At 44.2% G+C, this 22,741-nt stretch overlaps 1 protein-coding gene across 2 annotated transcripts in view; it reads right to left on the minus strand.

Moving 5' to 3' along the window:
* The window catches only part of LHFPL6 (LHFPL tetraspan subfamily member 6), a 213,520-nt gene extending 195,154 nt beyond the window's left edge, over positions 1-18,366 (minus strand). Inside the window, exons 1-2 of one of the 2 annotated variants that reach the window (XM_060080231.1) lie at positions 17,932-18,346; positions 15,916-16,490 (exon numbers count right to left, since the gene is read on the minus strand). In XM_060080231.1, coding sequence (XP_059936214.1) covers positions 15,916-16,300 — 385 coding nt within the window. In that variant the 5' untranslated portion in view covers positions 16,301-16,490; positions 17,932-18,346. Of the gene's footprint in view, positions 1-15,915; positions 16,491-17,931 lie in introns of both variants that reach the window. The other variant, XM_060080232.1, reaches the window with a different exon arrangement.
* Between the last annotated feature and the right edge of the window lie 4,375 nt (positions 18,367-22,741).

The raw sequence follows: 22,741 nt of genomic DNA on the forward strand, positions 1-22,741 counted from the left end.
GTGTGATTTTTGTTCCTACCTTGAGTGTTCTTCCATCTATTCCCGGAAAATAAAATCTATTCCTACAAAGCACAAACTTCTCCGTAACCCTGGTCCACCAGCAGAGTAGCTGTTGAGCAGCTGTCACTGTCCAAGGGCAAGCTTAGAACCGATGATTGAGGGACTTCCCTGGTGGTCCAGTGGTTAGGGCTTCGCCTTCCAATGCAAGGAGTGCAGGTTTGATCCCTGGTCGGGGAGCTAAGCTCCCACATGCCTTGGGGCCAAAAAACCAAAACATAAAACAGAAGCACTATTGTAACAAACTCAATAAAGACTTTTAAAAAAAGTGGTCTATATCAAAACAAAAATCTTAAAAAATAAAAAAAACTGATTGAGTCAGACACAGCCAGGAGCTTGCCTTCCAACCAGGACAGTCAAATAGTAAAAGGAAGTGTTAGGATATAAAAGCCATGTCTTTTTTTTTGTTTGTTTGTTTGTTTTTTGGCTGTGTTGGGTCTTCGTTGCGGTGCGCAGGCTTCTCTTGTTGCAGAGCACGGGCTCTAGACGCTCCGGCTTCAGTAGTTGCAGCACACAGGCTCAGTAGTTGTGGCACACGGGCTTAGTTGCTCCACAGCATGTGTATCTTCCCGGACCAGAGATCAAACCCGTGTCCCCTGCATTGGCAGGTGGATTCTCAACCACTGCGCCACCAGGGAAGCCCCCCATGTCTTATTTATCTATTAATTTAATTTAATTTAATTTATTTATTTATGGCTGTGTTGGGTCTTCGTTGCTGTGCGTGGGCTTTCTCTAGTTGCAGCGAGCAGGGGCTACTCTTTGTTGAAGTGCGCGGGCTTCTCATTGTGGTGGCTTCTCTTATTGTGGAGCATGGGCCCTAGGTGCGCGGGCTTCAGTAGTTGTAGCTCGCGGGCTCTAGAGTGCAGGCTCAGTAGTTGTGGTGCACGGGCTCTAGAGCACAGGCTCAGTAGTTGTGGCACACGGGCTTAGTTGCTCCGCGGCATGTAGGATCTTCCCGGACCAGGGCTCGAACCCGTGCCCCCTGCATTGGCAGGCGGATTCTTAACCACTGCGCCATCAGGGAAGCCCCTGTGTCTTCTGAAGAGTGACTGAAGTAATATTTTCTCATAAAAGGTTCTCAAAGACACTATAAATCTATACATTTAACCCTGGTCTCTCTCATGAGCTCTGTGCTCATGTTGCCAACTGCCCACCTAACCTTCCACCTTGAAGTCCCCCCGACCCAGAACCACAAACTGTGGATTCAGGAGATGTTCTTTGGTGGATATCCTCCAGGCCCTGTGAGATGTATGTATTGAGTACGCTGCCAAGCAGGGCAGCTGCTGCCAGCCTTAGCCAAACTCGGCTGCAGACCCTGAGTCCTTTCTCCTGGGTCCTCAGCACTGCCGACTGATCGAAAAAGTCAAAAGGGCCAGGTATAGGGACAACAGGAGCTCTGGAATGTCTCACTACTGATCAAATTCCTTCGTAAAATGCTTTCCCATTTGTTGGGGAGTCACATGACCTCCGTGTCTAAGCAGCAGCAGGATCACTTTTCTTCTCCTCCCACCTTGCTTTACCTTGATAAAGCAACGATTGGCTCTGCCTTGATTTCCTTATTTTCCCTACCCTCCAAGTCCCTCAATAAGATAAAGTCTCACCCAACTGCACTTGGAGTGCTTGGGCTTTGCTGTCCCCTCCTTAGACTCTGTGAAATGGAAGAGACAAATGTACTGGGGTGGCCAAAAAGTTCATTGGGGTTTTTCTGTAACATCTTTCCAAACTTTTTGGCCAACTCAAAAGATACAAAACAGGGTGGAAATACAATCAACATGACTTGGCAAGCCCTGTCTGTGCACCTTCTAGAAGGAGGCTGCGGTTATGAGCAGTAGGACGCCCGCAGGAGGCGTGGCTTATGAGGCAAGGTGACTACAGAGATTATCAAAGAATTGCCTGAATACCTAAGGATTATAGTTTTCTATTTAAATCAGGTAATGCAACCCCTAAAAACAAAACAAACATACAACACACACGAACAGCAGCAAAAACGATGTCCTACCGCACACTCAACTGTAGAATACAGTGACTCCATTGTAGGTCCAATCTAGACATGAAGAGAACATGGGCAGTCCTACATCCACATCCAAGTCAACAGTGCACATATGTGGAGGGGGAGAAATAGTACGGGGAGCTTGGATTGTTACGGGGAGCCAACTGTGGCCAGGAGTGAGAAAAGGCTCTACCGACTTTGACCGTGAACCTATGTCCCCCTTTCCAGCCACATGCACAGTAGAATGCCATGGTCCCGTAGGGACTCCTGGTCTGCCCGGGTGTGCCCAATTCCTCCCAACATCATCAGCTACAATCTGCTACCCATACGGAAGGTACGTTCATACACTGCAGAGAGGACCAACTGGGTAATCTTGTCATAAGGTAACACTGGGGCATGAGTTTTAGGAAAACTCTGGGGCTCACAAGTAGAGATAAACAAACACTAAGAAAGTCATGCCTCGGGCTTCCCTGGTGGCGCAGTGGTTGAGAGTCCGCCTGCCGATGCAGGGGACACGGATTCGTGCCCCGGTTCGGGAAGATCCCACATGCCGCGGAGCGGCTGGGCCCGTGAGCCATGGCCGCTGAGGCTGCGCGTCTGGAGCCTGTGCTCCGCAACGGGAGAGGCCACAACAGTGAGAGGCCCACCTACCGCAAAAAAAAAAAAAAAAAAAAGAAAATCATGCCTCATACACAGCAACACTCACCAAGGAGGAGTATATCAAATGAGGACTGGATTTCATCACAGAATCATACTATTTTAGAGCTTAAAGGCACATTTCTTTTTTTCAAAGAGTTGATCGACAAACATATGGAAACTGTAACTTACAATGGAATGACACAAGGACATTTCGTGTTTCATGGCCTTTCATGAAAATGACTCATGGCACATAAATAATAATCACTGATATTAACTCATAGGTAATAACCAAGGGATAACCAGTTTCCTTTCTTGCTCTGCCTTATTACGCGGCTGTAACGTGACTAACATAAGCTATGACAGGAATCAATTAGGTCTCCTAACTAAAAGATTCCTTTACTATAAGTAATGGACAGCAATGTTCAGTTACAAACATGTTGACAATAACACTTATTCTTTATAGATAAAATAAAGGTATAATTGAAAATGTTAAATTTTCTATGAAAATAAGATGTATAAAATCAATCTTACATCTCCTTATGTTTACGTATTTGCACACTTATTATTTCCTGCACTTTTAGGGAGAGAAAAGGAAAATATCTGTTTGTGAGAAGCCAGTAAAGTTCAATGACACGACACTGAGAGTCACTTTAGGTGTCATCAAAACTGCTCCTCTTAGGGCTTCCCTGGTGGCGCAGTGGTTGAGAGTCCGCCTGCCGATGCAGGGGACGCGGGTTCGTGCCCCGGTCCGGGAAGATCCCACATGCTGCGGAGCGGCTGGGCCCGTGAGCCATGGCCTCTGAGCCTGCGCGTCTGGAGCCTGTGCTGCGCAACGGGAGAGGCCACAACAGTGGGAGGCCCGCGTAACACCAAAAAAAAAAAAAATGCTCCTCTTAGAAGCCCCCAGGTGTGCTGAGCAGTCAGTAACCCTCACTTGCACAAAGGTGAATGTGAAACAGTCTATAAAATTAGAGATGTCTACATTGTAATTTTATACAGTAAGTTACATCTACATACTGTGGTAACAATGTTTATTTCTTTTTTAAATGTTTCACTCTGTAAATCAAAGCAGAGCTGCTATAATGTTTGTTTTCTAATTTTCTGAGGAACTAGGGGAAAATGCCTGGTTTTTTATATACACGGAAATATAAAATTACTGAGACATCATTCATTTACTCATTTATTCATCTAAAAATAGGAGCAGCAAAACCCGTTTGCCTCTATCTCAGAATTGTCTTCAAAATCATTTTCTCTGTATTCCCACAGCTTCGATGAGGTTCTCACCATCTCCGGCCAAGCCTGCTATAACAAGCCTCTTGCTGCCTTCCCTGGTTTTGTCGTTTCCCCAGATCAGTCTTTACTCCTCATCTGCTACTGGATTATATAGTTCCTAAGTCAATTGCACCCATAACCACTCAAAAACTTCATTTAACTTTAGTTAAGTGTAGAATTCTTACCACAGAATATGAACAGGGACCTTCAGACCTGATCCGCTATCACATCACCTCTGCCCCCTACCTTACAGTATATGCTGCCGTCCCCTGAATTCCCATCAGATCCTTCTACAACTTCTTGGCTTTGAGAATCTGACATTTCCCCTGCTCGAAATCCCAGGGAGCCTCTGCTCATCCTTCCGACTCAGCTCAACAGCACCTCTGCTATGAAGCCTTTCCAAACCCCTCCAGACACAAGGTCCCTCCCTTTCCTGTGCTCCTACAGCATTTTATGCCCACTTCAATGGACCCTGGGCATTTTTAAACATCTGAGATTTATGCCTATTCACCAAACCCCCCCAAAGTTCATAGTATGACGTAATCTGCCACTTGGCTAAGGGAGGAATTTGAATTATATATTGTATTTTAGCCAGGGTCCAGGAAAGCAGAGACCATCCTAAGTATTTCAAACACAGAGGATTTAATATAATACAGGAAATTGGTTACACAGAAGATAGAAGAGCTAAAACGCCAGACAGGAGTTACAGAGGTGACCCAGAAACTGGCATCAGCAGAAAACGGCTACATCCATGAGCCTGGAGTGATGTTGGGGGGAAGATGGCATTACTGATGACTAGAAGAACCGGACCGTGTGACTAGGGGAGGATCATGACAGTGGCTCCTGATGGGAGCTGGGACCGTGAAGGGCTGGGCGCTTTCCAGGAGAGACAACTGCTGCTGAAGATTCTGCCCAAGGGAGAGCTAGAGAGGGAGAAATACCCTGGCTTCTCCCTGCCTCCCATCCTCCAAAAGTGCCTCCCACTGGCTGCACCTACCCAGATGCTAGGTGTCGAGGCTTCTGGGAAATGCAGTCTCCTGCGATGCAGGAAAATGACTGGCACACCGTGTGAGGCTGGTGAGCACCTCACTTGGCAGCTGAACAAACCTCACCAGCCGATCACTGTATGCAACGGAGTGGATGTCTGTATCATGAGTCCTTTGGATTGTGATTATACTTCGCATGTTGGTTTCCTCCAGAAGACTGTGAGCTCCGCTATAGCAGGGACCTTATCTCAACTTGTATCCCAGCACCTAGCATGGTATTTGACATATAGTAGGCACTCAATAAATACTGCTAAATGTCCATAAACACTAATTCCCTGGATTTATAACATATTTTAACTCAGCATTTCCTAAAGTTTGTTGTGCGGGCCATTAATTCAAAAAGATGCTGTTGCCTATAACAGGTCAGTAGGACTCTGTCATTCCCAAATAAGTTTGTGAAACATAGTGTTAAACAAATTAAGCTGGTCTCTTTTTTTTTTTTTTTTTTTTTTTTAAGCTGGTCTCTTGGTCCATTCGAGCTGCAATAACAAAATACCACAGACGGGCTTCCCTGGTGGCGCAGTGGTTGAGAGTCCACCTGCCGATGCAGGGGACACGGGTTCGTGCCCCGGTCCAGGAGGATCCTATGTGCCGCGGAGCGGCTGGGCCCATGAGCCATGGCCACTGAGCCTGCGCGTCCGGAGCCTGTGCTCCGCAACGGGAGAGGCCACAGCAGTGAGAGGCCCGCGTACCACAAAGAAAAAAACAAAGATATACCAAAATACCGCAGACAAGTGGCTTAGAAACAACAGAAATTTATTTCTCCCAGTTCTGGACGCCGGAAGTCTAAGATGACGGTGTCAGGGTGGCAGGGTGAGGGTACTCTTCCCCTTGTATCCTCACGCGGCAGAAGGGGCAAGGACGCGCTCTCACACTTCTTTTATAAAGGCACTAATTTCATTCATGAGGGCTCCACCTTCAGGGCCTCATCACCTCCCAAAGCCCTCACCTCCTAATACCACCCCATTTGACATTAGGATTTCAACAAATGAATTTTGGGGGTGTCACAAATATTCAGACCACGGCAGCTTGTTTCTTTATTGCAGATAATACAGTTCATTCAGAGGTTTCAAAATGTGCTTGAAGGCAGAGATGCAGAATTATGCAACATCTTTTCAACATATATGACTATGGAACACTTTTATCAAAAGACTGACATTACACAGGGACATCAGTTAAGGGGTCATTGCTTTAAGTGTCTTCACATTTGTGACATTTTATTTCTTCTTTGAAATAGTCCTATGAGGTATAGAAGAACAAGGTCACACTTTTCAAATAAAAATGTTGCTAATAAATAATTAAAACTAATATATCAAGTATTAATCGAATATACAAGATGTCAGTTACTATTCTAGTCACCGTAGGGATAGAAGCAAAATGTACATCTTAGTTCTTGCTCTATTTGAAGAGATAGGGCAAACAAGAAAAAAAGAACCATAAAATGGTACTTTCTTTTTATCCAACAATATTTTTATACGTGGTTTAGTACATCATGGTATCTGATGTTGCCTGATTACTGAAAATGAAGCACATGGAAGGTAAATTATTCACTAAAGTTATAAGCAGGTCAGTTCTGGACCTTACATTAACACTTGAGCTTTATAAATTCTAAAAGAAAATCACGGGCTTCCCTGGTGGCGCAGTGGTTAAGAATCTGCCTGCGAATGCAAGGGACATGGGTTCGAGCCCTGGCCTGGGAAGATCCCACATGCCGTGGAGCAACTAAGCCTGTGCGCTACAACTACTGAGCCTGAGCTCTAGAGCCTGCAAGCCACAACTACTGAGCCCACGTGCCACAACTACTGAAGCCCGCACACCTAGAGTCCGTGCTCCACAATGAGAAGCCACGACAATGAGAAGCCCGCGCACCGCAATGAAGAGTAGCCCCCACTCACCACAACTAAAGAAAGCTTGTGCACAGCAATGAAGAATCAACACAGTCAAAAATAAATAAATAAATAAATTTATTTTTTAAAAAAGAAAATCACTAACTGGTATGATGTCTCCTATAAAGAAAAGAAAGGATAACTAGATCCCCCAATAATTAGTCAGCAATATCAGTGCACCAACACTGGGGTATTGGGGTATGAATCCAACCTCGTGATCTTCTAAAAACGACCATTCAAAAGTCCCTGGGAAATCACCAGACTCCTTTAGAGGGATCTAGCTAGAACTCTCTGTGTTTCTATCATAATATTTTATTGATCAAGGTTGACAAAGTACAACATTACCCTTCATTTCTAAAGAGAGACACAAGGTCCTTGGTTTTGTTATTTAAGAAGTGTGTCCTCACCAAATGAACCTACCTACGAAACAGAAACAGACTCACAGACATAGAGAACAGACCTGTGGTTGCCAAGGGTAGGGGGTGGGGGAGGGATGCAGTGGGAGTTTTGGGTGAGCAGATGCAAACCATTATACACAGAAGAGATAAACAACAAGGTCCCACTGTATAGCACAGGGAACTGTATTCAATATCCTGTGATAAACCATAATGGAAAAGAATATAAAAAAGAACGTGTGTGTGTGTGTGTGTGTGTGTGTGTGTGTGTGTGTGTGTGTGTGTATATATATATATGTCAATCACTTTGCTATACAGCAGAAATTAACACATTGTAAATCATCTATACTTCCATTTTTAAAAAAAAGAAGTGTGTCCTCTAAAGTTAACACTATCTTCAGTCTTAACAAAAGATTATTACAAGGGCTTCTAACAATGGGGAACTTACACTAGGGAACTTACAGTAGAAAACTTGGCCAGCGTGTATTAATGAGAGATAAATTCTTCTGTCACATAATTTTTAAAAGACAGCATATTTGCTTTGGTTAGAGGTTTTGGCATTCTCCCCTAATGGCCTCTCTACTGCATGTTACCTTATTAACATTAACCTGTTTTGAGAATTGGCAAAAAGCTGCTATATCATATTACTTCAAGTGGTTCTATGGTACTACAAACATAAACTGGGGACCAAAGAAACAATAAAAATATTCACCTATGTTAAGAGACTTATTATTCATAATGGTCAGAAATTCTGAATTCTACATATAATACAAGGTGGAATTTCAATTAACACTTTAATATTATGATGACAGCATTCACAGCTCAACACGTAACTAATGGGACAACTCTGGGTGTTGCTCTCTAAAATTCAGTGTTCACAGCTGTTTAAAAAAAGAGAGAGAGAGAGAGAGAGAGAGAGAGAGAGAGAGAGAGAGAGAGAGAGAGAACCAATTACCTGCCTCACTGGGGTGAAAGAAATGAGAACTGAATATGTTGCAAGGATCACTGGTCCCTTCAGGGAGCCAGTTCCAAATTAGTTAGGGAAACACTTAACACTATACTTAATACTATACCTTCCCCATGCCCCCAGGAGATTGGTATAAGCATTAACATACTCCAGGCTCTGTGAAGCTCTGCTGTAATGAAATTTATTAACTTTCCATAACCAAGTGTTTCTCCTATCTACTTGTTCCCAAAACGATTCTGCTTTTTCAGCACCTACTGGTACTCCCTCAGGAACCAGTGCTCCCCAGAACACACTTGAGGGTGATGCCTCATGAAAACAAAAAGATGAATTTTAATGACCTCCAGGAATAAAAGTTTTGAACTTAATGCTGTTATTCTTTCTGATTATAAGCAACGCACACACTAAGACACCCTTGCCAAGCTGGAGGTAGCTGCAGAGCTCAAGTACCGACCGTGTAACAGTGATGAGTTTGTTCGGAGCGCAAACTGGATGCATTTCGTGATGCTACCTATACAGAATGAGGTAAAGCTCTCTGGAGTGTGCGTTTAAAGTTTTTCTTTTAGACTTGGTTGTGAATTCACATGCCTCAGTTGGTTTTCCTTGTAACTGAAAATACGTTTTTTACAAGGCAACGAACCAACCTGCAATCTATGTGTTAGTGAAGCTAACCAGTCCAGACAGACCCCTGGCCTCAGAAGGATCAGGCTACAGCTGTGTTAGATGGTGGCAACAAAGGGAAGTAAGTTAAAAATCAAAGGATTCTCCTAAAATATGGCACAAATGAAACTACCTATGAAACGGAAATCGACTCACAGACATAGAGAAAAGACGTGTGATTGCCAAGGCAGGGGGCGGGGAAGAGGGTGGGAGAGGGAAGGACTGGAAGTTTGGGATTAGCAGATGCAAACTAGTATGTACAGAATGGATGGACAACAAGGTCCTACTGTATAGCACAGGGAACTATATTCAACATCCTGTAATCAACCATAATGGAAAATAAGATGAAAAAGGATGTATACATATAAAACTTGAGTCACCTTGCTGTATACCAGAAACTAACACAACATTGTAAATCAACGATACTTCAATTAAAAATAATTTTTTTAAAAAGGGGAAAAAAATCAAATGATTCTTTTAGAAAGCCTCTACTCCACACAAAGTAAATGAAGATTTGAACCCTGTCAAAAAAATGTAAATAATTCTAGGGAAAAAGTCTTTCGGAGCTGCCAATATGATATGCCCAAGTTCAATGGACAACTCCTTACTCCTCCATTTTTAAGATTTAGTATCGTTATTATGTTTTACTTCAGAGACACAATCTTGGAAGTCAAAACTAATAACAGAAAATAAGAAAAAACTGAGTATACGTGGCAGAAGAGAAGCCAAGGATTTGGGCACACTCTACCTGAACAGGAACCAGCCACAGCTCACTGATACAGGGTGAATGACACAAAACACAGCACTGGCAATGAGAGAAGGTCTGTAATCTGCAATTGGAGTCACAGGCAGAAATAGCATCTTCATCTAAGTGAAGCACGGAAAAGATTTGGTTCTTCCCCTTTCTGGGTGTATACACAGGCCTGACCATCCCAGTAACATCTAAGGCCACTAATATAAAGGAAAACACAGTTATAAACTGCTCTGTTCCTACACTAATTCTGATATCTGCTGCTTATGTCACATCATCCCCCAAACAACAACTATCACGGAAAGAGACTGATAATCCAGACTTAGCTTTACAGAAGTCTGTGCTCCCACACCAGTAACATATAAGGTTTTGAGTGAATAAAATTGTTCACGTTTCTCAAAATGTGATCCATGGACCATCTATGTCTAGAACTGCTGGACAGTTTGTTAAAAGTGCTTCCCCTGGGCCTCCCGCCCCAAGACCTACCAAATCACACACTCTGGGGCAGGGCTTTGGATTCTCCAGTGGAATAAACTGTCAGGTAACTTTCAGGCCCGCTAGAGAACTAAAAGAATATTGCACTGAATTCTGATGTCAATTACTGATGTGGAGAACTTGGAAGCTTCATAGAAAAGTCTGAAAACAGTGAAACACTTTCCAAAGTAAGACAAAAAAACAAGTTCTTCTGGGGTGGTGGGGAAGTATGTTAAAAAATAAGTAAGGGCTTCCCGGGTGGCGCAGTGGTGGAGAGTCCGCCTGCCGATGCAGGGGACGTGGGTTCGTGCCCTGGTCTGGGAAGATCCCGCATGCCGCGGAGCGGCTGGGCCCGTGAGCCACGGCCGCTGAGCCTGCGCATCCGGAGCCTGTGCTCCGCAACGGGAGAGGCCACAACAGTGAGAGGCCCGCGTACCTCAAAAAAAAAAAAAAAAAAAAGTAAATAAAACTGGTGACAATGATTACTTGGAAATTTAATTTTAAAACATTATGAGGTATAAACATATAAAACTCAGTGCTTTAGATCATATAAAAGATCAGCCAATTCATCAACATCCCTGCCTTTAACAAATCCTGAGCTCGGAGTAGATGCTATCTGTGCTGTTCATTTGAGCTGTCTACACTGCATCTCCCTTTCCCTTCTTCCTGGATGCCAAGCCCCACTCACACCCTTGCACTGTTTAGGTCTCCATCTCAAGCTTGCTCTCCGTCGTATCAGTGGGCCTGGGATGTCTGAGTGTGATGGAAGACGTGGACTGTGGTCCTAGAAAGTATTGTCAGTCAGCATCATCTTCTTCCCTAGAGATGCTTAGGACCATGACTTCTTAGTCAAAGCTGATTTAAGTATCATCCTGCTTAGGAGCAAAAGCTCTGAGTGGCTGGTTCCTGAGTGCCCTCCTGGCCTAATCATTCTGGCTTTTCCAAGATACATGTGGCTTTAGGGAGTTGGGACCAAGAACTGTCTTGGCCCATCTCTGTGATCTGCAGTAAGATCTTTATGTCTTTCAGTTACCCAATTCCTTACCACAAATCCACTGCCTGAGAACTACAGAGGATGTTTTAAGGTCTTATTTTGAGTTCTCCATCTGTCAAATCTTGTTTCTGGCACAGGGCAATGATAAATAAAAGAATACATATATAATATATACATGATCATTATGATGTGTATATAATACATAATAAGAGAGAGAATTCCAGGATAATTTTCTGTGACAAAAACCAGGATAGATCAATGTGTTCAGTCAATACCAAACTACAGAGATGGGGTATTTTTACAGTCCAGTCAGAGAGGTGCAAATAAGATCATGATAAAAACTAAACATTAATTAAGTTCTGAATGTAAGCCATCTACCAGAAGTCACATCTTAAAAAATACAAAATGATTAACTTAGAGCAGGGTTCTCAAGGCGGTGGTCTCAGAACCAGCATCATCTGGGAACTTGTTAGAAATGCACATTATCAACTCCCCTGGCCAATCCCCCAAAACCTACTAATCAGGGAGCCGCCCTGGATGGGCTCCAAAAATCTGTTTTAAAAAATCCTGAGGGGCTTCCCTGGTGGCGCAGTGGTTGAGAGTCCGCCTGCCGATGCAGGGGACACGGGTTCGTGCCCCAGTCTGGGAAGATCCCACATGCTGCGGAGCGGCTGGGCCCGTGAGCCATGGCCACTGAGCCTGCACGTCCAGAGCCTGTGCCCCGCAACGGGAGAGGCCACAACAGTGAGAGGCCCGCGTACCGCAAAAAAAAAAAAAAAAAAAAAAAAAAAAGTCCTGAGGGTGACTCTGATGCATGCTAAAGTTTGAGAACCACTGGCTCAGAACTCAAGGCCGCTTGCCTGGACTTTATATTGTAAGGTTAGAGCTGAAGGAAACGGGAGGAGTTTGTGATCTATGAGGCCCAATTTAAAAAGGAACAAAAAGAGCTCCGCCTGCCCCCCCAACTGGCCCAAGAAATGGCTCCATTTCTTAAAATTAGAGCAACTTCTTTCAGTTAAGACACTGTCACTAAAAAGCCACCATGCCCATTAATACGCCAACACATTTATCTTGTCCTCAGCTGTCACTTGACAGAGCCTGGATATGAAGGAAAGCACAATGGGACACACCATACGTCAGGTCAGGTTCAAAGTGCAGCAAGGGGAGGAGAAGTCCCAAGCCCTCATCCAAAGGGATGAAAGACAGCCCAGGTGGAGCCCTACAGTGAGGGGACTCTGCAGAGGCAATGATGCTTTCAGCACAGAGACAGGGACAGGGATGCTCTAAGAAACACTTTGTCATCATTACCGCCTTGAGCAGCACTTAACCATCAGTTAGTTGAGGAGATGGGTCTCCCCTGGCTTCTCAGGACAGAGCAGTGTCTACACTGGGAAGGTAGTTGTTTGTCACTGATTAGTAGTCTACACTCATTTTATACATATATGTGACTCATCCAAACTAAATGTGGAATAATACCAATTTGGGACTCTTTTCCATACCCCCTCGTTAGAGCACCAGCAGCTTGCAAAGATGAAATCTACAAATTCAGACCCTGACAGTTGCAAGCACCAGCGGGCAGAACTTAAGATCGCCTTAATACGTCTTTACAGTGTCCTTACATGCTTCACTTACAGAGCACGTAAATAAGATATTTTACTAACACGTACGTCAAAAGTTTGGTATGAAGTTTCAAAAATTCTGTTAAAGTACTTAATGACTACAACAGTATTTGAAAGCACATGATTTTGTGTTCCACAAACAAAAACAACATTACAACCTCTATTTTCTCATAACACCATTATCATACGCTCTGCATGTTAACATTTTTATTACACGTGATATTTCTCAAAGGCTTTCTACATGCCTTTTAAAAATTCAATTGAGGCTAAGACTCAACCCAGGCTGGTTTTTAAAAATTATGACCAAGACATGACTTAAAATATAAGATGGAGATGGTGGCAATTAAAGTTTATGCTCAAGTTACCACAAGAAAGGCAGAAGTCATTGATTCCTTGAAGTATTTCTTTTATAGGTAGTAAATGTCCATGGACAACAGTCCCACTTTGTGTTGTTCCACCCGTTTACAGGTGACATTTTAACCTCTAACCAACCATAGCAAGACAATTCAAAATGAAGGTTGACACTTTGTCCTTTAACTAGTTCCAAAGTACTGCAGGGGTTTTACTGCCTGATGTTACACCATATGTGCAAACTCCAGACACAGCAGGCATGTTTAAGCAGGATGCCTCTGTACTTTGCCATTATCCTGTTTCCTGCTGTTCTGGAGCAATCCTAACTTTAGCTAAACATAACCTTTCTGGGTGAATCATTTTTAGTAGAAGAATCTGTCTTATAGCAGAGCGCCCTGCACTTTGACTGTATTTCGGAAGCATGGCCATTGATGGAATTCATAGAACCCAGTGGTTTGGTATTTTGCAGTCTTTATGAAACCTACCCATTTTATGAAAACTTTCATAAAATAAAATTATTTACCACTTTTTTTGAATAAAAACTCAAAGAATTATGAAACGAACAACAGGAGTAATTCTTTCTGAAGCATTTTTTTGGTCAACTGGTCTATCACTAAATGGTAATGTTTAATGGCAGATTTTTCAAAACCTTTTCCATAATTCAAGTTATTTTTTAATTCTAAAATGACTACTATCTTGGGTAATGGGATGTATTTACTTACTCGGGCCCTCAAAAGGTTTGAATCAGAAAAGTCCTCTTAGGTTTTACATTCAGAATTATTTTCTGCCAGGATTTGAGAAATGCTAATAATAACCTATATCCTCAGCTCAATGTCAGTAACTCTTACCAAACCAGAGTTCGTGAAAAGCATATACTAAGGAAAAAACAGTCCTTTAAAAAGTATACATATATGTATAACTGATTCACTTTGTTATAAAGCAGAAACTAATACACCATTGTGAAGCAATTATACTCCAATAAAGCTGTAAAAAAAAAAAGTATACATAACTTCCCCAATAGCCTTTCCCCTTGAGTTTTATGTAAAGTAGAACATTTAGCTCTTTATAATTCCCTCAAATCTATAAATCTCACCAGTCTCAGATTTACTTCCTGTTGCCTTCCTTCATTATACGTTTAAAGGTAATCAATAAAAACTGATTTCCCTTTGTAAGCACTTTCCTGTTCTGCCAGAAATAACAGTAGTCCCTGCCCTAAAATGAAGAAGAAAAGGAAAAGGAATATTTACCAGAAGAGGAGAAAAAGAAACCGCCCCAGCATTTTTCCTGAGCCAAGTGAAACACAAACAGCAAATCAAGTTTATTCTTAAAGAAAAAAAACCTTTAAAATATTCCTGGCCTTAGTCCTATTCTTCAAATCTGTGGTATCAACAAGTTTTTAACTCTGGGTTTGTATTTCCACTCTCTACAAAAACCTCATTATACTTCCTAATAGCTTTACTGTACTGTCTTTCTGTAGGAATCCAAACATCACACGCAAGACTTGTGCTCAATGCTGAACAGTGAAGCAGTAGAGGAAGGATAGATAGTTAAGTCCCCCAGCTTGCCTCCTAGGGCAGAGTGGGATGCAAAACCAGCGGGAAAAAACAGATGAGAACAAAGTTACATCTGGTAAGGAAATCAAGAACTGCAAACAATGTATCTCTGACCCAGAAACCCAAAACTTTCAGCCACTTGAATTTTTAGCACAAGAATTTTCTGACTCAAAACGTTACTTGAAATTTTATATTAAATCATCTGAAATCATCTGTTGGGGTTTCTCCAATACAGACTCTACTCCAGAACTCTCCATTTTTAATGTTTTTTCTTCTCCTGCATTTCTCAGCAAAGACCATGAGAAAACACCCAACAAAAGAGCAACAGACTTACTTTGTAATGAAGTTACGAATACATTTTATACGTTTTCCTGGCTTCCTGTTTTCTTGAACTCTGTACTATCTACAGAGGTTGTCCTATTTCACCACGGCAGATTATAAATCACACAAGTTCAGCCCGTCAGGTTGAAAAATGGAGGTGAAAGGCACAGCAGAAAATACATGAAGTATAATTAAAACCATATGACCAGAGATACTGAAGCAATACTTGTTGGAGGCAACCCAAGTAAAAATCAAACCTTTTCTAGTGTTAGTGAGACTGGCCAGTCCCTTTGAAACAAACACACATCACTTGCTAAATACTCTTTTTTTTTTTCTCCTTCACAGCAAAAGCACCGGGAGAAGTTCAGCCCTAACAAGCTAATGAAGCCTATCTCTGTGGCATAGTTAAATTCATAGTTGTTCATGTAAAACTGATCTCTCATTTAAAACAGTAATCGTTTATTTAGAAATAGAGTTTAAGATGGGGCAGGGCTCAATTTTACATCCACCAAAAAGGATTAAAGGCTTATGAGGACAATGTTGAATCAAACATCTTTTCTACTTTTCTATGAAGTTTTCATCTCTTAAGACCTGAGGATTCCAAAAAGACACAGATACGGTACTGGCTCGTTGTTGATCATACACAGGCAGCAGCTATAGAATCCAAACTGTCTCCTGGACCACATTAGAAACAACCTAGACACTACTGCTTCACAGACGCGGTACGGAGCAGGCCAATGATGTACACGTTTAAGGATGTACAGAAATTAAGAGCTCTTGAAGTTGTAAAGCATCTTTGACTTTGGCAATCTGTCCCCAGAGCCTATGTCCCCTGAGCGTTCCAAGGGTCCATTACCATAATCTCAGTAGATAACTAGAATACAACTTTCAATATTGCTTTGGGGTTCCAGTAAACAAGGTAAGTTTAGTGAAGTCAACTTACCCCCCAGAAACTGAATTCCTCCAGCCACTCTTCCCACTGTCCGGGAGATGAGCTCCGACACACAGCAGCCCATGAGGGCGGTGAGCGCCACAAGCAGGAGGAGGCCACAGCCCAGGCCTGTCACGATGGTAGAAATCCTCCATTCTGCGCTGGGGATGCCCTGGAAGGAGGCGTAGCGCCCACATTCCTCCACCATCACCATCATCTGCCGACTCTCATCGTGCACGGGATACGAGCACCTCCGGAAAGTACCGAAGGACACAGGCTTGCCCAGCTGAGATCCCCAGAGCCAGTAAGGCATGAAGAACCCCACGCAGGAGGTGGCAGCACAAAGAAAGGAGAGCAAAGCCCAGATGACCCCGGTGCAAGTCAGACTGGATGCCATCTTTCACCAGACGGGGCAAAGAGGACCCAAAGTAACTGTTCTGGGTCTGCAGCAGGGAGTGAAGGTGTGAAACCACCGGGGACCCACAGGTAATCCACAGTTCTGTGATGGGAGAGTGTCTATTAACGGAACAGATCTTCAGTCTTACTGGGCATCAACTTCCCATCCTGTGCAGTAAGGAAGATGGTCCCTGGTAAAACCATAAGAAATATTGAAAGTTAAATGTTTTTAGAGACGCGATTAACACCGATTCAGTTGGTCCACAACTTTCAATTAATAAACAAAGATGCCTCCATACTTCAAAAGTGAGAAGAATCCCTTCTCTCTATAAACTTCTCCGTAATTCAAATGTTGTCAGACTGGCTCAAACCTTCCTTTTGTTTTTATCTCCTATAAATGTCCCCAAATTAACTCATGCACTTAAAGAAATGCATGACTTCTACTTGCCAAGCCAGTGAATTCATTTCATATACTCACATTAAAAGTAATGTAGCATATTTACCGGCAGTAAACATAATTCCGAATGTTATAATAAAATGAACCATACCGTGGTTTGTTCAGTTGGCTTGCAAGTTCATGCTCATAACTTGTCGCAACTTCTCTGTGTCCCTTTAGGTGCATTAACACTCTGCACGAGCCCGAACAAAATAATTAGGATCACTTTCACAATTACAGACTGCCCAGGCATACAGAATGGATGGGACCGTTAGGCGTCCCCAGTCCTCATTCAGTAGCGTTTGTGAATGCCTTCAATCTCAACTGTCTTCTAGTGTCAACGAAAGAAAGCCTGTGTACGACTTATTTTCATACCTGCAATTTTGATTCACGGTCTCCAATTAAATTATTGGAACCATCTCTACTGCTGAACGAGTGTCAGTGTCTAATCTGAAAAAGAATCCATACCTGCCAGGACTCTAAATGGAACCCCAGTCATTCTAGAGATTCCACGTGCATTCACTTCCATACCTCGCTCCCTCTCAGAAAGAGTTCCAGAACCACTTCCCACACTTTTCAGAGAGAATGCAGAAGCCCAGAGCCACGCACCCCAGTTCCATCCCCAGGACTCTTTTAACTCCAGCTTAATGTCACCCACCCCCCCTCCTTTCCCAACCCTCGCCCCTGCCCTTTCCTTCCCACCCACTACCCCATTTCCACCCCAGTGTGTCACTCCAGGGGAGCTCCGGCTACTTTTTTTTTTTTTAATCTTGTCAACTGCGGTCAGCATCAGCACTAGCGGCTGAAGTTGGTCTGCTGGGCCCTGAGGCTGGGGAAGACGGGTGGCACGGTGAGGTGGGGTGGAGACCGCCCTCACCTCGCGCTGGGGCAAGGCGCCCCGGGGTTAGCCAGCCCCCGGCAAAGGCCTTCCTCACCCCACCCCGAAGACACACAGGGATCCCTCAACCCTCAAAGCGGGAGAGGCGCGTTTTCCAGCCGGCCCCGCGCGGAGGGAGCGGATGAGGATGGGCAGGCAGCACCCCCCTGAGGCAGACGCCAGCAGCGGGCGCGGCGGGCAGGGAGAGCCGGCCGGCAGCCCAGCTCAGGAAGTCCGGAGCCCGGGAGCAGCCCAACTCCGGCGTCCGGAGAGAAAGGAGCGGAGCCCGCGCCCCGGGGCAGCCGCGCGCGGGACTCACATGGCTGGCGGGCGGCGGCCACCTTCTCCCCCGGCGCCGGGGCGCACTCACAACTTGCTGTCTCTCCCGGGCGGAGCATCCACGGCACGCAACACCGTCCTTCCCTCTTCGCCGCGGTCCCTAACAGCCGCGGAGCCCCCGGGCCCGACGCGGGAGGGAGAGCAGGGGCCGGCAGCAGGCGGAAGGCTCCTGGAGGACGCGCGGCGCCGCCGCCCGTGCAGCCCCGCTCCCCGCGGCTCTCAGGCGGCGGCTCGGGCGGAGCGCTGTGGCCGCGCGCGGGGCGCCGTGGCTCGCGGGCGGAGAGGCGGATCTGCCTTTGGCAGGCGAGGCACGCAGCGCCTCCTCCCCTCCGCCGCCCGGCCCTCTTCTCTCTCCTGTCCCCTCCCTTCGCGCCCGCCGGGACCCAGAGCGGACGCGGCGAGGGCGCGGCGCGCCAAGGAGGGGACCCTCCCGGCACGCGGGGCGGGGCGGGGCGGTGGGCGCGGCCGCCGAGCGCCGGGGTCTCCTCCCACCCGCTGGGCGGCTGTCTGGGCTCCTCCAGCCCCGAGCCCTCTCCCGCCCTCCTGGCCCCGCGACTCCTTCCAACGCGAGAGTGGCGGAGGCAGAGAGACCGAGAAGTAGGGGCGAAAGTTGCTTGTCCTCTCGGGTGCTCTCCAGGGGCCTGGAAGATGAAACACGCTCCCTGTTCGCTTTTCGGGGGTCTGGTATTTGGGGTTTAAGCTCCGGTTTCCGACCGCCTTTAGGAGACGGAGATGGAAAGGAGCGCCTTAGAGACTGGGCGCAGTGACCCTTTTGAGCTTTCAGGAGCTCTTGGCACGTGGTCACTTTGGAAGGGGGTGAACAAGGCCAGTGTGGGCGTGGGAATGAGAGGCGAGAGCGGAGAGCCCGAGGCTCAGGGATTCCGTCAGGCAGCCGCCTTTCCAGCCAAGCCAGGGAGAAAGCAGGGGGAGATGACAGCGAGCCTCCCCCAAGAAACATCCTCTTCGGGAACCTCTCTCAATGCATTTCTCCCTGTCTGTCCCCCTCTCTCCTCTTTCTCTCTCTGTCTCTGTCTCTCTCTCGTTCTCCCCCTCTCCTCTCTCTTCCCCTTCCCCCTTTCTCTTCCATCCCTCCGTCCAATCAATCTTGCAGTCAATACCGCCATTGAATTTCTTTACTGAGAAACACGGATTCTGATTTCCCCTCTGGACTTAAGGTCTATTTTTTTTTTTTTTTTTTTTTTTTTTTTGCTTGTCATTAGCGCTAACCTCTCTAGCAGTTTAGAGCTACATTCAGTAGACTGTGGGTCTCTGCTGAAGACGGTATTTTAAGAATCCTGCCATCTGGGAATAGCAGTTTGTGAAGTAGCTACTTCCTCAGTACAGTTCGTGCTTTTTCAAAGCAGCTGAAAGTTAATAACTGGGTAGGTATATATTTCATAGTAAATTTTCAAATTGTACCCTTTTAATTAGCCATGGTGGAGTACTTTTTTTAAAAATTACAGCTGGAGATGTGCGTTATTTCATTATTATTTTGAAAGGCTTTGTATAATTAGTTCCAACCCTTTATGAGGTCATAGACCTTTTTAAGAATATGGTGAAACTGATAAGCCTCCCAGAAAAAGAAAAAAATGCACAATAGTATCAAGTTTTCTCACAGTGGTTCTCAAGGGAGAGAAGAAGGGAGAGTATGACCCCTCCCAGGGGATAATAGGCAAGGTCTGGAGATATTTTTGATTATCATGAACTAGCATCTGGTGGGCAGAGGTCAGGGATGCTGCTAAACACCCTACAAGGCACAGGACAGACCCCCAGAATTATCCAGCCCCAAATATCGGTAGTTCTGAGGTTGAGAAAACCTGTTTCAATAAAATGTCAGATGGTTCCCTGTTCCCCTGCATCCCATCCGTGATCAGAATCCCTGAACAAATGCTCTGATTTAAGTTATTTTTGACTTGTACAAGTCACTGGTTAATGAGTTCAGTGACTGTGTAATAATGATTGGCCTGACTTTCTGTTATGTATCATGACCTAGTTATTACACAGAGCCTTCCGATCTGTATCAGGTATAGGTAGAAGGTGTGACTCCATAAAGACAAAATAATGAGAGTGAGATTTGGACTCACCCTCCACACACCCACTGTGGATATTGGTCTAGGACACTTTCTCAATTTGGAGTTTGAAGCACCGAGATGGCTGGCTGAGATTTAAGTCCTGGCTGTGTCTCAGTCCCTACCACTAAGTCTTCTTAATAGACTATTTTATCTAGTCCTCAAAATAAAAGCGGAAAAATATGAAGGAGGTACAATTATTACTTTACAGAGAGGTTAAGTAATTTGCCTGAGACCTTACAGACCTTTCAAAAAAAATCTCATTGTCTGCATTCTATTAAACAGAGTAAATGCTATTGAAGAGATTCTGCCTAAGATGAAGACGAAGATAGAGGAGGAGGCTGGTTGTTTTCTTTTTTAATCTATCGGGAAGCAGTATCAATTACTCATGAAAGCATAGTGTATTACATACTAGGACTCAAATTTCTCACTTAGAGGAGTGAATTTGGACAAGCGGTGCCCTTTCTGGGCCTAAGTTCTCTCATTTGTAAAAAGAGGTTGGAAATAGATGATTCCACCTCATGACTTCTAGCATCATGATTATATAGATACTGTTATATTTGAGAAGAAGTTTAGGCTCATTTAATTTTGTTCAAGTATATAATTTTACAGATGAGGAAGCAGAGGCTCAAAATCCTTCCTGTGTCTTAACCAGAGCTGAGCCTCGAATCCATGTATCCTGATCTCTCATTTCATTCCACCATGTAATTATCTTCCCAAACTACTGAGTCATCTGAGTTACTCCTTGAGTTCTTGTTTGCATACTTCGTAGGCAAAATGCATTATACTATTTTTTAAAACCCTTGCATTAAATTTGCACCTTCAAAAGGATCTTTAAATTACTTCCCAGCCAGAAGTTCTCACATAGCAAATGCTGCTTATACCTCTTATTCCAGGTTTGAGTTTCTAGCATGTTTGGATGGTAGTCCCGTTAAGTCATAAGATGAGATCATGAATGTAAAAATATGTGGAAAGCTATAAAGCATCTATGACAATGCTCTTGGTTAGCTACCAAATATTAATTCCCAATCCCTCTTTCTTATTCACTAGATACTTTTGGTAGCCACATGACCCTGTTCTAGACAATGAATCAGCTGAGGAGTCCTCTAGGGAAGACTGTATTCTCAGATTAAAGAAGGAGGCATGAGAGAACAGTTCTCTCACCATCTTGGCCGCCTTTTGGACACATTATTGAAAAATAAAATGCTTAGAGTTGTGGCAGCCTTTTTGTAATTACGAGGAAAATCACAGAAATAAATCCTAGCACCCTAAGATTGTGGAGCTACTCACCTCCTTTTGAATTTTTTAGAAGTAAATTATAGACTGTAAGTAGATTTAAGTCATTGTTATTTAGATTTTCTGCTTTTTAGTATCTGAAAGCATTTCTAATTGATAAAGCACTGTACAGATAAGACATTTGCTCAATGATGAAAAAAACACACATTAGTCAACATTGTATCCCAGTGCTTGGCAATAGAAGATAGATACTCAATAATTTGAACGTTAACTGAGGGAATTCATAAACAAATGAATATTATTGTGATTGTTTTCCTGTTCTAGTGCAGCCTACAGAGTGGGTATTTAACTTTTAAACAGAGAAAGTGTGCTATGTGCAATTAGGGAAGGAGTATGATAGTGAAATATAGGAAACACCATGGAATCAATCACTGCTGACCATCGGGGATTGGTTGAAAAGGGGCTTCTTCAGTTCACATATGTGGCAATCACTATAGTTTGGCTGATACAGTGTCCTTTCCCAACCCTCTTCTCCCATACCTTTCTCTCCAATCGAAGCAGTGAAAGCTAAAATCTCCATTTCCCAGCTGGTCTTGAAATTTGAGGGGCATGTGACAGCGCTAGCCAATGAGAGGAAAGTGGAGGGATGCTGGTCCCATCACATCCACATCCTCTTTCTTCAACGTTAGAAAATGGATGTGGTACACTCTGTAGCACAGCAGGCACCTTTCAACCATGAGGTGAAAAGCATTAGGACAAAGCCCACATGCTAAGAATGATGGAGTAAAATGGTGAGTCTGGATCCATGGTATCTTCTTTAGGCCTCTACATTATTCTCAGACTTCCCTTAGGTGAGACCAATAACCCTGAGCTGTTTAAATCTGTGATTAGCAATACATAAATACCTGCTAGACTATTCAAACTAACTGTTCTCTTGCAGTCCAAGAGCTAGCAACACAGTTAAGTGGATTTGAGCATGGACGCTAAGCAGAGCAGAGAAGAGAGAGGGCAGGACGATGTCAAGGGAGAATTCATTCTCCAGCAACCGGTGGCTGCAGTAGGCATTCCTCATCTATAGCATGTATTAGAGAAGATGGACCCTCCTTACAACTTGGCAATAGAAACAGGAATCGCTATGAAGATAGTTGATAAAATGTCTCCCCTTAAAGTCTTAACTTTGAGAAATTCAAGGAGACTGAAATTCTAAGCATTATAAATGGCCAGATACAAGGAGGTACACCTCAAAGACAGACCAGCAAGAGAGAGATGCAGGAAGATGTAAGATGCAAAAGAGAACTAGTGGACAGCGAAAGGACAGACTCCATATAGAGCCAAGGAAGAGAGATTTTCCTTAATTATTCCTGGCTGGGGAGTTTATCAGTTTATTATCAGAATGGATCATTTGTTCCTCGACAGATGCTGGGAGATACCCCAAGAAATGTTCCACTAGCTAAAAAAACTATAATCAGATTTTTCAGCACAGAA

The sequence above is a fragment of the Mesoplodon densirostris genome, chromosome 17 (genome assembly GCF_025265405.1).
Source record: "Mesoplodon densirostris isolate mMesDen1 chromosome 17, mMesDen1 primary haplotype, whole genome shotgun sequence".
Classification (NCBI taxonomy): Eukaryota; Metazoa; Chordata; class Mammalia; order Artiodactyla; family Ziphiidae; genus Mesoplodon; species Mesoplodon densirostris.